The 16,928-nt window shown below is 37.1% G+C and overlaps 1 protein-coding gene across 1 annotated transcript in view; it reads left to right on the plus strand.

Moving 5' to 3' along the window:
• The window catches only part of LOC148944330 (cytochrome P450 4C1-like), an 82,412-nt gene that overhangs the window by 64,538 nt on the left and 946 nt on the right, over positions 1–16,928 (plus strand). Inside the window, exon 3 of the mRNA XM_089099904.1 lies at positions 12,975–13,065. Coding sequence (XP_088956030.1) covers positions 12,975–13,065 — 91 coding nt within the window. The remainder of the gene's footprint in view (positions 1–12,974; positions 13,066–16,928) is intronic.

Below are 16,928 nucleotides of genomic sequence, written 5' to 3' on the forward strand. Positions count from 1 at the left end.
AAATAGCGATTTTAACAATTTGAGCGAACAAACAAAACCCTGTGTAACATCATTAACACGGGACGGTTATCAAGGCCGTTCAAAGGGGGAGGAGGACGGTCGGGGCAAGATGCGCTGAGGGTAGTTTCCACCCGCTTGCCAGCAGCCCTAGGAACATCCCTGGGGGCCATCCTCTTCATATACCCTAGAATGCAATCAGAGCCATAACCGGGATTCTTTCGAGAGCAGAGAGGGTTGAAAGAGAATACCTGTATATAGTCCCGGACAATACATTTTTTTTAATATATAATTTTTTGGCAAGTAGAAGTTCGAATACCCCAAAATCTCTTGGTTACACAGTTAAAATTAAAATCAAGTAGACACTGACGTCAAGCCATACGCTAATTATAGAAAAAGCCAAGACAGATAGTCCGAGTGAGTGAGATGGCAAATCTGGCATAAGCCCTTTTTAGGATTGTATAAAAATGATGCCATTTCATTGGTTGATAGATAAGTCTATTCTTTCATACGTCATTCTTAGTGAAGAACTGAGGTAGATAGTCATAGAACTAACTGATGAAAGATTGGATTGGTTTTGGGTTGACGCTGTAACCTTAGTTACGCCGTTCTAAGGGGGAGGCGGACGATCGGGCAGGATGCGCTGAGGTTAGCTTCGACACGCTTGCCAACAGTCCTAGGAACATCCCTGGGGGTCATCCTCTTCATATACCCTAGAATGCGATCAAAGCCATAACTAGGATTCTTTCGAGAGCAGAGAGGGTTGAAGGAAAAAACCTGTAAATAGTTCCAGACAATACCTTTTTTTTAATATTTAAGTTTTTGGCAAGTAGAAGTTCAAATACCCCAAAATTTCTTAGTTACACAGTTAAAACATGGTTTAATTTCCTTGCTTTTAGTGGCACGTAATTACTGAGTACCATTTCTTGCTCTATGATTTTGGAAACGTTTTCATTTAAAATACACGAAAAGTGAAATTGATTCCACGAATGAGCAGCTTAAAAGACACTATGCAACATTTTGCGGCAAATTGAGGTCTACTCCCAAACTTCATATGACGAGAATTCCTAATGAACTGATCAATTCCGTTTTTAATATTTCGTTTGGTATCCTGGATATTCTTGATTTATCCAAAAAACATTAGCATACGAATTATTCTTCACTTGAAGAGATATGAAAAATAAAATTTTTGCTCAAGTAAAATAAAAGGATTTCCATATCCAAAACTCCTTTTGTCCGACGCGTAAGTAACCTTTGTGTTTCAGTTTCCGGGGTCAATTTCTGCCCCCCCCCCCCCCAATTAACACTATAAGTGGTCTATCTCTCATAAAATAGATGGCATATGTATTATTTGAATTGAGCCCAAATAAATGCAGTACTCGGGAAGTACTCCTTTGCTCCCTTGCTAGGCCCCTGCCTTTTGTAGAATATGATCGACTCCAATCATTGAACCAACATTCTCCTATGCTGGAATTATTTAGGCTGCAAAAATATTCTACGGACACCTTATTTCTTCAGCTTTTACATTCTTTCGAAACTCCTTGTATGTTAAAAGTTAGCTAGCATGCTTAATGGCAAGACTAGTCGAACTTAACTTTTGATTGGTTACTCAGACAGATATGGTTGCTGAGCCTTCTTTTAAATTGACAGTGGATAAAATAAAATAGAGATTAAATCAGGAAATAAATACAAGATCCTTCATCTACAGGAATTCTCAAACATTAGAATGTTGCGGTAAGATTTTTGCTTGAAACCAGGGGCGGAACTCCAGCATTTTTACTGGGGGAGGCAAGAGGGTCCCATATCCAGATAGTTAATGGGCCATGGGCTACATAATAACTTTTATCCAAATTATTGGGCGGGAAACTGCCCCCCCCCCGCCACGATGACGCTGCTTGAAACTTAGAAGCTTTGCCACCCTTTTGCTGGGTAAATACATCCTCACTCTTTAAAACTGAAGATTATATGCCAACTAAAGAATTTATTACATATACTTCGAAACCTATCCAAATAAAAAGCCTTTAATCGTTCAAATTCTTGTTAATCTTTTCTGTGAATCTTGAACATTATATATTCAGTTTAAACCACTAAAAAATTTGTTATTGTTGTATTGTCTGACTATTTAGTTTAAGCCCCTTTCTTTTATTATATATGTGGTTTTTATTTCTTTGCACACAATATTCTACCAAAAGTATCCAAGGTATTTACGAATTTGAATTGGAGCCCAACTAACGAGTTTGCTTCACCTACAAGAGAAAGTCTTGACGGTGTACGTCTAAAGATAATTATGGATTAATTATTGCGGTGTAGGCCAGTACAACTACTTATTAATCAAATCGGAATTTTCAAGGACAAAGAAATAGGAACTTTTGCATAACATATGTAATACACATACATATGTTGTGGTTAAATATATTAAATTATATAATTAAATATAATTATAATTAATATAATTATAATTATACAAATATAATTATAATTAAAATATCAAGGCTTAGGCTTATAGTCTCACTGTTTAAGCCTGAATTACATACAAACACGATGTATCAAACAGTTCGTGGTAACGAACTGTAAGTAAGGAGCGACCCGGCTCAATGGTAACCGAAAGTCTAAAAAACGGTATTTTTTATACCAATAGATACATCAAAAGAATCAGATTTTAATTCTGATTTCAAATATATAAGTTTCATCAAGTTTAATCTTATTCATCAAAAGTTACGTGCCTGAGAAAATTTGGCTGATTTTCGAAAAAAGGGGGAAAGACCCCCTAAAAGATATAGAACCTTAATGAAATTCACACCATCATATTCAGCGTATCAGAGAACCCTACTGTAGAGGTTTCAAGCTCCTATCTACAAAAATGTGGAATTTTGCATTTTTTGCCAGAATAAAGATCACGGGTGCGTTTTTATTTGTTTTTTTTTTTTTTTTTTTTTTTCCCCAGGGGTAATCGTTTTTAACCACTGGTCCGATAATATCGTGAAAGGGCTAAATGAAATGGAAATTAAAGTTCTAGTGCCTTTTTTAAGGACAAAAAAATGGAGGGCAACTAGGCCCTCTCCCAGGCTCATTTTTTTCTCAGTCACACAAAAAAAGTTTTGGGATAGCTATTTTGTTCAGCATAGTCGAAAATCTAATAAATATGTCTTTTACGATGCCAGAGGAAGGGCTACAAGCTATGAACTTTGCCCACTGCTTACATATTGTTTTGGTTATTGGGACGTATACATATATTTGCATGAATGATTTTTTTTCTGGTGGGGGGGGGGACTTGAGGAGGGGGTTACTCGGGAGAATCTTTCCGTGGAGGATGTTTCTTTGGGGTATGGGACATTTTTATGAAGGGGGCGCCGGATTTCCAATCATTATTTAAAAAACGATCAGAAATTAAATTAAAAAAAAACAAGTTGTTTCAACTGAAAGTAAGAACAATATTAGAACTTAAAACGAACAGAACTTATTACGTATATGAAGGGGTTTTCCCCCAAGTTAAAACCTCGCTCTTTACACTACAGTTTTTTTTAGTGCTTTCAAAAGAGCTATCTATTCTAATTAAACGGCCTTTGTGATTCAGGGGTTTGTGAATTAAATTTTTTTAACGTTAAGAGCGTGGTATTGACTAAGGGGAGAACCCTATCATATACATAATAACATATACGTAATAAAAAAAAACTGTTAAAAACGGAACTTTGATGTCAATAAAAGTATCAAAAGAATGGGCTTATAATGCTGACTCTAAATATATGAATTTTGTCAAGTTTAGTATTACTCATCAAAGGCTACGAGCCTGAGAAAATTTACCTGATTTTTTAAAGAGGGGGGAAACATCCCCTAAAAGTGAAAGAATTTTAATGAAAATCACACCGTCAGATTCAGCGTATCAGAAAACCCTATAACATAGGTTTCAAGCTCATATGTGCAAAAATCTGCAGCTTTGTATTTTTTGCCAGAAGAAAAATATACGAATATAGAATTTCGTTACGTAAGTTAATTTGTAAATTACGTCAGAACCAAATTTAGAGACAGCCATTTAGCAAAAGAAAGGTAAAATTTTCATGAAAATTTTATTTTCTTATTCAATGACGGTGAGCCAAAATAAAAGCTGCATTAACTAAAAAACGATCAGAAATTAAATAAAAAAACAACAAGTTTTTAAACTGAAAGTAAGAAGCGACATTAACACTTAAAACGAACAGAAATTATTCCGTATACGAAAGGGGCTGTCCCCTCCTCAACGCATCTCTCTTTACGCTAAAGTTTGACTCTGTCTCACAACTATATTTTTTAAAACAATAAAAAACTTTAGCGTAAAGAGCGAGGCGTTGAGGAGGGGACAGCCCCTTTCATATACGGAATAATTTCTGTTCGTTTTAAGTTTTAATGTCGCTCCTTACTTTCAGTTTAAAAAACTTGTTTTTTTTATTTTCAACAATTTAAGATCAATGCACTGTGTACTAATTTCTAATAAGACATTGTCTATTCCGTGTGCTAATTTGTTTGATAATATTCATTCATTTCAACGCTAATTCTGAAGGGCTCCAACCCTCAAAATCATCTAGTGAAACCGAACGGGAAATCTGTAATTTTTGAGAATTTTCATTGACAATATGAGCTAAAATATGTATTAAATATATCCTACTTCCTTTCATCAATTTCAATGCTAATTTTGGGGAGAACCAGCTCGGTTTTTGGTCTGGCATCGGTTGCCAGCACGCTCACCGTGCTCTGGCATGCCTTCTTAAAGATGCTTCTGCTAAAGGGCATGGTCTTCACATTTGTGCCCTTGATCTTTCTAAGGCTCTCGATAGTATTGTACACAGTCAGGTTCCTTATTCTCTTTATAGTCACGACATTAACCTGTCACTTATTTTTCTTCTTAAGTTTTGGTATAGTAAATCTTATTTTCGAATTAAAACTAATTCGAACTAATTAAAACTAATTCGGTACCCTTTCTTCTTTTATTGTTCCTTTTCGTCGGGGTGTACGGCAGGGCGGAGTAGTATCTCCAAGTATATTTAAATTTTGTATTTCTAGTATTCTTGAGAATATTTCTTCTATGTGTTTTGTTGGGTTAACTGATATTTCATACTTTGCTTATGCTGATGATATTCTTCTAATTAGCCGGTCTAAACTCATAACCAGAAATTAAAAACTTTTCGTGAGTGTGCCGTCCGGGATGTTAAAACAAATATCCAGATTGGTTACTCCAAAATTGTAGCTAATCGAGGCAAATATAATCGTATTGCTCTTGCAAAGCTCTAGATACTTGTTTAGAATCCAGTAAACAGGCGAGAAAGACCGCATCGAAATCTCAAAGGTGCTATATGAAAAACAGGTTTTCGCTGCCTAGTGAGGTATTGCTCACTCTATGGCAAAGATTAAAACTTTAGTTTTTTGGGGTTGAAGGGGCAAAAAAGGTACCTAGGTTAGGTTATGTATTTAATATATGCTATGCTTTACCCCCGCCCCTAATGTGCAAATATATAGCTAAAATTTGTTTCTCAACTATTATATTTTTATCATACTTCATTTTATTTCATTAGTATTAACAAAACTTCCCTTCTCGCGTGTTTACTGGATACTAAACAAGTACCAATCTCTATTCTACTTTTTCAGATCATTCTGTTCTTTACCTTTCTGGGCATTTTCCTATTTTTAGGAATAAGGATTTTTGCGATATTCGAGTGGGTAAATATATTCTGTATTTTCCTCTTTGGTATAGGAATCGTAAAATAATAAATAAGTTTTACCTTCCGAATATTGCTGAGAAGCTGACTTGTTTGCACGAAAGGCTTTCGGAAACAGCGTATTGGCGTTTTTCACCTCACCATGGTTTGATCCGTTTGTTTTATTATTTTTATTTAATGTTATTGTTGTTTAATTGTTATTGGTGATTTATTGTTTTTTATGTAATGTTATTGTAGATTTTCGTTTTTGAATCAATTTTTTTTTCTTTTTTAGTGTCTACTCCACTTATTTATCTTGTGATGTAAGTGGGTTATAAATAAATATTATTATTATTATTTATAAGCTCGTATAAGCATATTAATTGCATAAATGAAATCAGTATAATATAAATATACTGCAGCAGTAACGGTGTAAGAAAACTCGAACGGATCTGTCAAATATGTGAATCTAGGCTTTCCCTCTCTGTTTTCCGAATAAGCAACTTTCGTAATCTTAGCTTGAAGGATGATCATGTATAAGACGGGTTTCCTATTTTTCACACAGGCTGATATTTTGAATCAGTAGTCTTAGAAATTGCAAAATGTTTTGAAAGGGGTGCTCCAATTGGAAACTGGAAATTCTTTTACCTTTTGCATTCTTTTGCCGGTAGCAGAAGACGCGATCGTACCCCTTTCAGATACACAACCAGTTTGACATTGTTGAAAAGCAGTGCCATAAACCTTTCCATTTTCTGAGGACATACAGGTCAAATGGTATGTGCAGCCTAGACATAATTAAATGTTTTTGCAGACAATCATTTGTCAATTGACTAGTTCGGTTCATTTGGGACTTCAGTTATTTGTACACATCAATGCATTCAGTGGAACATTAATTGCAGGGGTTGAAAAGTAGCTATTTAAAGGGAAGGAAGTGGTACCTGAAGTCCCAGGTAGCGCTGTTTTAAACAAGAATTCCTTTTTGTGAGAGGTTTTTCAGGAAGTTACTATTCTCTGCTCTGCATTTGGCATCCGGGTAATTCTCGCTTACATTTATACGAAGTTGACGAGTAAAATAAAGGTTACAAAAGTTTCAAAACTATTAAACACACACTTAAAAGTCACAATTCTAATACTTCACAGATTCACTCTTCCCCTGTAAATCAATTGAGCATTAAAAAATCTTGAAGAGCGGGGTGGTTTAGTACCTTGAAATTAAAGGAAGTCATATTCATACGATTTAGATCTGTACTTTTTATCATAAGATCGTACTTGAGACCTCTCGAAAAAATGCCAATAGCCATAACTACCTCTTGCATCATGAATGCCATATTATAAACGGGACTTTGATTTTTTAATTTTCTGAAGACTTTTGGAAATTTGACACTAATTCTAAACAGACAAAGTTAAAAAAAAAAGTTTTAATAATGAAAGTACTTGTGTTTTATGAATAATTTCAAGTAACTCAAATAATTTCATGTAGTCTCTTAAAATGGCTTAGCTGTAAAAATTAATTCTTATAAGCAGCGTGAGATATATTTTCATATAGTAATATCTGCAAGCTCGTTGCTTTATAACAGGTACATGAAAGTATCCTTACCCTTCGCCAACAGCTTGTAAGTTTCCCTACTAGACCCCGAAGCCGCGCCGAAAAGTCGGTGGCGCGCCGCCGAAAAAAAACAGTGGCGTGCCGCCGAGCTTATATCAGCGCGCCGACGCCGCCGCTAATTCTAACGGCGGCGGCGTCACTAATTCACCGCCGTGGTTTTTTTTTCTCTCTCTTTTTTTCTTATCGATATCGACCTCTGGGCTTCAGCCGTCATGCCGGCTAATCTGTTTCTTAAAGATAAATACTGTATCTTGGGCTCGCCATGTATGTCGGTTCGTAGGAAGAAGAAAAAGAATTTTTTCTTGAAACAAAGATTCTACCTTCTACTTTGAAATTCGATTCATTTTTCTTTCTGGCTTTTCGCATGAAAAGAGGTAGGTAAAAGAGCATTAGGGAGTTCAGGATGTTATCAAATGCAGCGCAATCGCGCTGCCTAAGTAAAGAACGATGTTGGCACAATGTATTATTTTTTTTTTTGCATACCAGGGCACTTCGTATCGAAGGAGTTGTCGTAGAAACTTGAAAAAGGGCTCCTTCGATTGGAAATTGGAACGGCTAGTACCCTTTTTAATAGTCGAAAGTTATTTGAAGGCAGCTAACACCCCTTCCACGCCCAACATTTCTCCATACACATCCAATCAAAATTTTGAGATAGCCATTTTGTTCAGCGTAATTTATTTCCAGATAGAAAATATATTTTTGAGGAGGTTACTCCCCCACAACCATCAGGGCTAGGGTTTTAAGTTAGGCCCTGGGGGGCATACAAGAACGATGTTGGCACAAAGTATTATTTATTATTTTTTTTCCTTTAGACCAGGGCACTTCGTATCGAAGAAGTTGTTGTACAAACTTCGAAAAGGGCTCATTCAATTGAAAATTGGAGTGGCTTATGCCCTTTTTAATAGTCTAAAGTGATTGGAAGACAATTAACACCCCTTTCACGCCCACCATTTCCCGAAACACATCCAATCAAAATTTTGAGATAGCGATTTTGTTCAGCGTAGTTGATTGCCAGATAGAAAATATGTTTCTGAGGAGGCCACTCCCCCACAACCCACAGGGCAAGGGTTGTAAGTTGTGCCCTGGGGGCATATAAAAACGATGTTGGCCCAATGTATATTTTTTTTTTCCTTTAGACCAAGGCACTTCGTATCGAAGACGTTTTCGTAGAAACTTCGAAAAGGGCTCATTCAATTGGAAATTGGAGTGGCTTTTGCCCTTTTTAATAGTTGAAAGTGATTGGAAGGCAACTAACGCCCCTTCCACCCCCACCATTTCCCGATACACATCCAATCAAAATTCTGAGATAGCCATTTTGTTCAGCGTAGTTGATTTCCAGATAGAAATTATGTTTTTGAGGAGGACACTCCCCCACAGCCCTCAGGGCAAGGGTTGTAAGTTATGCCCTGGGGGCATATAAGTTTTTTATAGAACGCGTTGTCGTAAAAACTTCAAAAGGGGCTTGTTCAATTGGAGTTTGAAATGGCTAGTGCCTTTTTTAATAGTCGAAAGTGATTGGAAGGCAACAGAATCAAAATTTTGAGATAGCCATTTTGTTCCATGCAAGTTCAGGAAATTATAGCTTTGAGCAGGACACTCCCCCCATAGTCTTCGGGGCAAGGGTGATAAGTTATGCCCTGGGGGCATATAAGTTTTTATTGAAATCTTTGTCGCAGAAACTTGAAAAAGGGTTCATTTGATTGGGAATTCAAAGGGCTAGTGCCCTTTTTAATAGTCTCGAAAGTAATTTTGAGGGCGAATAACCCCCCTTTCACTCCAATATTTTCCCCAAACACATCCAATCAAATGTTTTTGATAGCCATTTTATTCAACGTAGTTGAAAGTTTTGTAAATAAGGTCTTTAAGGATGACAACCCCACCACCCCCACAGCCCTCAGGGCAAGGGTTGTAAGTTATGCCCTGGGGGCAGATAAGGTTTTTATAGAAAGCGATGTTTAACCCCCTTTGCCCTTTTTAACAGTCAAAAGTGATTGGAGGGAAACTAATCCCCCTCCCACGCCCACCATCCCATTTGCCTTTATTTTTAAAAACTAAATGTCGCCTTAAGATTAAAATGAAAATGCACTGTGTTAATGCTAATTCCCAATAAGGCATCTCAGCAGTATCCCATGAACGACTGATGGTATTATGATCAAACGTTCTGGGCTACTTCTTCTCATAAAATTTAACCACATCAAAATAGCGTAAGTGTATCCAAGCTATCAAGGAAAGTAAAAAATTTTTTTTGCGAATGGTATCAAGTTTTCCATTTCAGGTCAACTAGAGGAGGTATGAAACTAAATTAAACACTACTATTTGTGTCCAGATTTTTTAAAAGGGCCTATCTTGTTAAAAATTGCAGAAATTTTTTTTTCCAGCATATGAATAGCTGGCCAAACTATAAATTCTTAAAAAAACGAAAAGATTTAAAGTATTATTTTCTTTTTCCCTGAAAAGACTATGTCAATATAAAACGAAAAAAATTAATAAAATTTTTTTTTCCATAAAATCTGTTTTTCAAAGAAAAGTAAAGAACTCCATTAAACAAAAATGAGCAAAATTAAAATCAAATGTGAAACTACCACAAATCAGCATCGATAAATAAATGAAACTCAAAACGAGCAGAAATTAACATAAGTTGGGCTCAAAACCCCTATACCTTCCCAAGGCCAGAATATAATTTGCTCTTTACAGAAAAAAAATACAAATGGAATGTGCATTGTCAGCTTAATTTACAAATTATTTGAAAAAAACTACGTTTTCTAAAGAGTTAAAGAGGCTGAGTTACAAGGTCGAACCTTAAAACGTACAGGGATTAGGAGGCAAAGTTGGGGGGGTAGCACCCCCCAAATCCCCCCCGTTCGCAGCCGTTAAATAAAAAAAAAAAACTTTTTTAAACTGAAAGTAAGGAGAGACATTAAATCTTAAAACGAACAGAAATTATTCCGTATATGAAAGAGGCTGTGCCCTCCTCAACGCCTCGCTCTTTACGCTAAAGTTTGACTTTCTCACAACTCTTTTTTTAAACAATAAAAACTTTAGCGTAAAGAGCGAGGCGTTGAGGAGGGCACAGCCCCTTTCATATACGGAATAATTTCTGATCGCTTTAAGATATAATGTCGCTCCTTACTTTCAGTTTAAAAAACTTTTTTTTTAATTTAAAGGCTGCGAAAGCGAGGGGTTTGGGGGACGGTCGCCCCCCAACTATGCCTCCTAATCCCTGTACGTTCTAAGGTTCGAACTTGTAACTCAGCCTCTTTAACTCTTTAGAAAACGTAGTTTTTTTCAAATAATTTATGCACGTTTTTGTACAGTTTATTACGTATTATTGCTTGACTAACTGTTAGCTGATCGTGTCAGGAGTTGAAGTTGGGGGGCTGCCGCCACCCAAACCCCCCGCTCTTGAACATTCTTGTGTTAAGGCTTTTAATTCCTGAATACTCAAATCACGTCGTACAGGGTGCCTCCTAATCCCTGTACGTTTTAAGGTTCGAACTTGTGACTCAGCCTCTTTAACAGCCCCCCCAACTGTGCCTCCTAATCCCTGTACGTTTTAAGGGTTGACCTTGTAACTCAGCCTCTTTAACTCTTTAGAAAACGTAGTTTTTTTCAAATAATACACATAAACAGGTTAGACATGCTTTGTTATGAAAATTGACGCGCAGATATTTTCATAACAAAGCATGTCTAACCTGTTTATGTGTATTATTTGAAAAAAACTAAGGTTTTTCGTAAATGTAAATTCGGGGGATAATTTTTTCGGTCTGAAAATATCAAAAGGCCCTAACAGGTCGAATTCTGCTTCGAATGAGTCCTCATTCAAACGGATCCGGTGCCAACTGTGGCCTGTAGGCGTGGCTAAGAAAAAAAAAAGAAATGATGATGAATTTTAAGTGGCTATATTTGGTTTTTTGAAAACAGGGAATGAGTGATCGGATTGAGCTGAAATTTCGAGGATAAGCTCCCGAGCCCTAGGAAACCTTAATCTCTAAATTTCAGCCCAATCGTACAACGTTAAAGGGGGGCTGTGGTGGGAGGGTCGAAACTTCCGGCCCAGTTTACCCCATGAAGATAAAGTCGGAGGAGGATGAAATTTTGCAAGTTTCTTAGTTTGAGCTTGGGCTACAAAATGCGATTACCGCCGTCTCTCTGCGACCTCTAGGACCTGAAATTGCTTAACATTGTGGAGGCACAAGTGTGCCTCCTTGATACTGATATTTAGTCATCAAAATGTTAATATTATTTGATTTATTAAAGTTAAAAAAGTAAAACATTTATATTTTTTCTTTTGGTAGATTATTTGATTTTATTTTTGCTCATTTTTTGTTTAATGGAGTTCTTTACTTTTCTTTGAAAAACTTATTTTGTGGAAAAAGTTTTTTTTTAATTAGTCTGGAAAAGAGCTAGAACTAGTATAGAAATATATCTATAAAAATGAATTACATTTTTTTTGCTTGGTGAGCAGAGCACACTGAAGTTGAAGTAGCCTTAAACTTTGACTTGAAACTTCATAACTTGACCACTTCTTTCAGAAAAGAATTTTGGAGGGTTATTCCATGTTGATAAGAAAAGAGGGTAAAGGTGCAGTTTAGTTTCCCCTGTAGTGTAGGGCGCAGGAGCCCTATGGTAAAGGTGCAGGTTAGTTCTCCCTGATAAAAACAACTTATTTCAGCAGATACAAAGAAGAAGCCCATTTGCGGCATTCTGTGGGACCCCAAGGTCAAATTCTAGTATCAGATCCCGCGAGTGGCAGTTTACGCTCGTCAAGTTCTGGCTGTACCAGCCACAAGTGCCCCAGCTAAACGGCTTTTTAGCACGACAGGACTGATAGTGACTGCAAAAAGATCAATGGTTCCAAGCAGAGTGAACAAACTCACTTTTGTTACATCAATTGAACTGAAGTGATGTAAACACGGACTTAATAATTTTTGGTGTTGTTAAGCAATGGTATCTGACTTGTATACAGTGTTTTTTAAGTTGTTATTTGTTGTTGTTTTTTTCACTTCCTTTTCGTATGTATTTGATGAACAGGAGATGTATGAACTTCAAACTTTGAAAGTTATGCACACATTAGCCCAAATCATTAACAAAAAGAAAATGACTAAACACGGGATTTGACAGGAACAATGCGATGTTAAACATAAACACAACATACGTTTCCCAGGGTCTAGTGGCTAAAAATGAGAATTCTACTTGGTCTGATCGACGGTGAACATAAACACTTTCCGCACGGCCCAACAAATTCCTGTTTTGTCATATTATTCTTGTATGTTTTTAGCCAACCATTTAAAAATCCTTACTAAAATAAAGTTGAGGTTTAACGTGATTGGTGAAGTGGAATTTTTATTATTATTTTTAATCAGAAGAATCGGCGCGCCGTGGCGCGCAGCCGGTCAGAAATCGGCGGCGCGCCACCAAAAAAAATTCGGCGCGCTGCCGCGGACACTTAATCACACATTCGCCGCTGTCATGTCGGCGTGGCGCGGCTTCGGGGACTATTCCCAACCTACCAAGAGCAGAATACGAAATCGAAATGTCGTCCTGCCTTTAGGGGCAAAAAAGAAGTATCTTTCTTGAAAAAAGGAAAAAACGAGAAGTTATGAATTTCAATCACCTTATTTCACCACCTTGCCATACAAGCTTCTTTGTCTTAGATTTGTGAAAGAATGTATCTGCGTTAGTGTTCCTCAATTTTTTATTTTCAGACCATATTCAGCAGTCAGAAATATATGGAAAAAAGTAAGGATTACGACCTTTTGAGGCCCTGGCTTGGAGATGGTTTGCTTCTGTCTTCAGGTGAGTCCTTAGCGCTTCTAATCTTAATATTGTTCTAATTGTAAAAAAAAGGCCTTCAAGTAGTCCGATGAACAACTAAGATGATATTATTTGATGAAGAAAAATCCAAGAGCTATACCTGTTCTTGCGTCTGTTACTTGCGTCTAGCCCTGAAAGCTAGGATGACTCAAGTTGAAAGGGAAGCTGTGAATGTTCTATTTTTACCCAAATAAGAAAGTTCATTTAAGAAAATCAGGAGAAGTAGGAGTTTTTTCGTAATTTTTTCGTAGTTATGTAAAATAGCTACTCTGTAATCAGTTTTTGTGCAGTGGGTGATCCAGAGTAACTGAGGAAAAATAAAAAAAACAGTTTTTTTATTTTTCCTCAGTTACTCTGGTGTCCTCACTGAAGTAACTCTATAATAGCATCTTTTCCCTACGTGGATCAGTTTGCGCCAAGTGTACATTTTTTTTTGGTGGTGGTTTTATTGGTTTTTAGTTTTGTCTTGTTTTTTTTTATCCTGTCCTTCTTGTGTTTCTTTCGTGCTGAAGACGCCTTGTTTGGATACAGGCGAAATATCCGCGTTTGTTTTGCATTTGTCTTTTCTTTTCTCTCCACTGGCCACAGTCTCGTTTCTTTGTTTGTTTTTTTCTCATTGAGATTTTTCTCTTTGTTGGTTTTTTCCACAATTTTTGTGTTGCTGATGACCTTAAATTTCGTTTTCGTTTTGCTTAAAAATAGAAATGGTTAATGCTCTCATGTCAAGGGATTTTCCCACAGTCGCACTTGCAAGGACCTCTTGTAAAGTGACCAAAATCATAGCTCACGATTTTGTTTGTTTTTAGTTAAGACTCTTTTTGCAACTCTGGGATTTCGTTTTCACTTCTTTGCAATAGTATATTTGAGCTAACCAATCTTTTATACAACTGTCATGCAGTTATAAGTTGTCCACAACGAACTCCTTTATTAATATCTCTGAATAATGCTCGTTATTTTCTTTTTTGATTACAAAGTGGCTTTTTGACTGCTGGTTACTAACATATTTAATTGCCAAATAATATAATATGCAGTGTATTTCTGGGTCTTCCCCAGCTACGACTCCCTGGTTGTTTCCAATGTAAAGTGGTTTTTGGGAGTTTATGGTCCTCCATACGGGAAAACGTGTCTCAAATATATCCACCTTCGAACTCTGATGAGGTTGTGTTCTATGAGCAGGGCAGTGTGACCTTCTGTGTTGAATCCTCTACGGAGGTACGGGTTTTCAAAAGCCAGGACTCTCCTGTCTTGTTCTTGGTTTAGATGCCATTTTTCAGCGGCGTAAAGTATTATTACCATAATATGGTTGTTAAAAGGTCTTAGCTTTTGGCGCAGTAAAAATTCTGAGATTTCCATACTTGACATGGTTTGTTGAGCTTGCCAATTGCTTTTCCTATTCTGATGAGCACTTTTCTCACTGTGTTCTCGATGATGCTTCACAGGTGCTTGAACTTAGACAACTTCTCCAACTTCTTAGTTTCCACGTTCAATGGGCCAAGAAGAGTCGCTTGTTGCCATGTATTTAGTTTTCTCTGCATTCACCTGCAGAACGAAATGGTTGACCTTTACCCCGGAAGAAATGGGTTTGGCCCTTTGATGTCTTGACACAACATTCGATATTCTCAAACATAGCATAATAATCGTCACTAATTTGCAAGGATTCCATGATGGGTTAAAATACTCCGTAGACTTTCATGCAACTGTGTAGACTTTCATGATCTACACAGTTGAGGCCTTCTTGAAGTCCATAAAGATCATATACATTTTTGAACGCCACTTCATGCTTTCGTCAGTTAGAGGTCTAAGTGTGAATATTAGGTCCGCCCGAGAGGGGATTGGCCTGAAGTTTTGCTTTTCATCTTGGAAGTGCTGATCAAGTTGTATTCCTCTGTAGGATAATATGAGAGAGCTTCTTAGGTGTTGACCGTAGGCTTATAACCCATCAGTTGCTTGCTACGGTAGCGTCTCCTTTTTTGGATATCCTGGTGAGCGTGCTTCGCTTCCAGTCCCTATGGCCGTTGCTAAAACACGATTGAAGTGCGAAGATCAAGGGGAGATGCACGAGGATATTGATGCCCTAACTATCTTTAAATATATTTATTTATTTATTGATTTATTTATTTATTACCCGTAAAAAAAGGTACAAAAGACGGAGTATCACTAAAAAAGAAAAAAAAACACAAAAAACAAATTACAACACATTACATATAATCGAACCAATTACAAAGACGAGAAACAAAACTCAATTATACACTCCACTGCAGGTACGTAAGAAATTTTAATTTTTAAACTCCCAAGTACTGAAGAAACATAAGCAATATGATTGATAACTTCGATTCAACTAACCTAACCTACAGCAAAATACTTGTAGATAACTTCAATTCAAAATCAAAGGACTCAATCAACTAGTCTAAATATGACAAGAGACGGTAAAAAGACTAAATATGACAAGAAATGTGCAAATAAAATTAAATGAACAGCGATTTACTGCCTTAGCAAACGGTACCAAGGGTGGGAAGAGATTTTTTCGTTGTAACGTTTAATTTGATCAATTATAGCTGCCGTTGGGTCCGCAATTTTAAAATTTTTAACAATGTGCGAATTTTTTGTCCACGGCGGGAGCCGCAACAAGAACTTCGCATACTTAAAAAACGCAGATCTGAGCTTTCTTTTCTCTGGCTCGGGAAAAATCCTCCAAAACGGGCTTAGATACAGGACATGGGGAAGGGATACAGTGTTATAAAGTCGAGCCAGAATTAAACGGTTGAAACGGATTTTAGATGAGACTACTCTACATTAAGCAAAAGCCAGGCGTTTACGGAGATGATCAATAAGAAGGGAGCGGGTAGTTTTTAGATGCTTTCCAATTGGTAAACCAAGGTAAATAATTTTCGAGACAGGGGCTACAGACAGTTCTCCCAGCCTCAGAGACGAGACCTCTTCTTAGCGCCAGTTGAACAGAAGAATATCCGACTTCTGCGGGTTAAATTCAAGGCCAATGCGACTGTAATTTGATTGTAGTGTGGAGAAGGTGGTCTCTGTACCTGCGAATGTGCGGTTGGGGTTCAAAATGTCATCGGCGTAGGCTATCGTTGTAACGTCTATGCCACGAGCTAAGCATGTTGTCTCGATAGTAGACTGTGGTTCAATAATACAATTATTAAAGGCACATGGAGATGTGACTGATCCTTGTGAAGCACCCTTTTTTACTGGGACTACAGGATTCCCTCGGTAGGACAGAATCACGTCTGGTGTATATTCAGTGAGGGCTCGATTATGGCCAGGAAGTAGGAGTTCAGCCTGTAGGTGGTCGTACATGTCAGTAGTAACCTATTAGGCACTTTCAGGGATACAAGCGATGTATCCCTGAAAGTATAGGCACTTGAAAATATACACGCAAACCTACGCCTGAGGCATAGATATGTGTGTAGGTTTTCAAGTAATTGGGTTACCAGGGTCATTTGTAAAGAGGTATCATTTCTATAGAAGCTATAGTAATTTGAAATATAATAAGGAATTTGCTTGATGGTATATACTTTACGTACGTGCCCGTAACAAATAGGTTGGGTATAATCTGTTCTGGTTTCAGTTTTTTCTGACACAATTAACTGAATTTCTATTTCATGATATACAAGTTTTTTTTTAGGTTAAATCCGTCTCGGAAAAACCGGTGTATCTTTTTAGTTTTACTTACAATTCATATTAGTAAGATAATTGAATTCAAAGAGAATAGTTTTTATTTGCAAGGATATTAGTAGTAGTAACCGTACAATTCGTCCGAAACCTACACGCAAACCTACACCTGAGGCATGGGTATGTGTGTAGGTTTCGAACGAATTGGGGCTACC

This window comes from Artemia sp. Qi Xiang Cuo, chromosome 14, assembly GCF_049724085.1.
Source record: "Artemia sp. Qi Xiang Cuo chromosome 14, ASM4972408v1, whole genome shotgun sequence".
Classification (NCBI taxonomy): Eukaryota; Metazoa; Arthropoda; class Branchiopoda; order Anostraca; family Artemiidae; genus Artemia; species Artemia sp. Qi Xiang Cuo.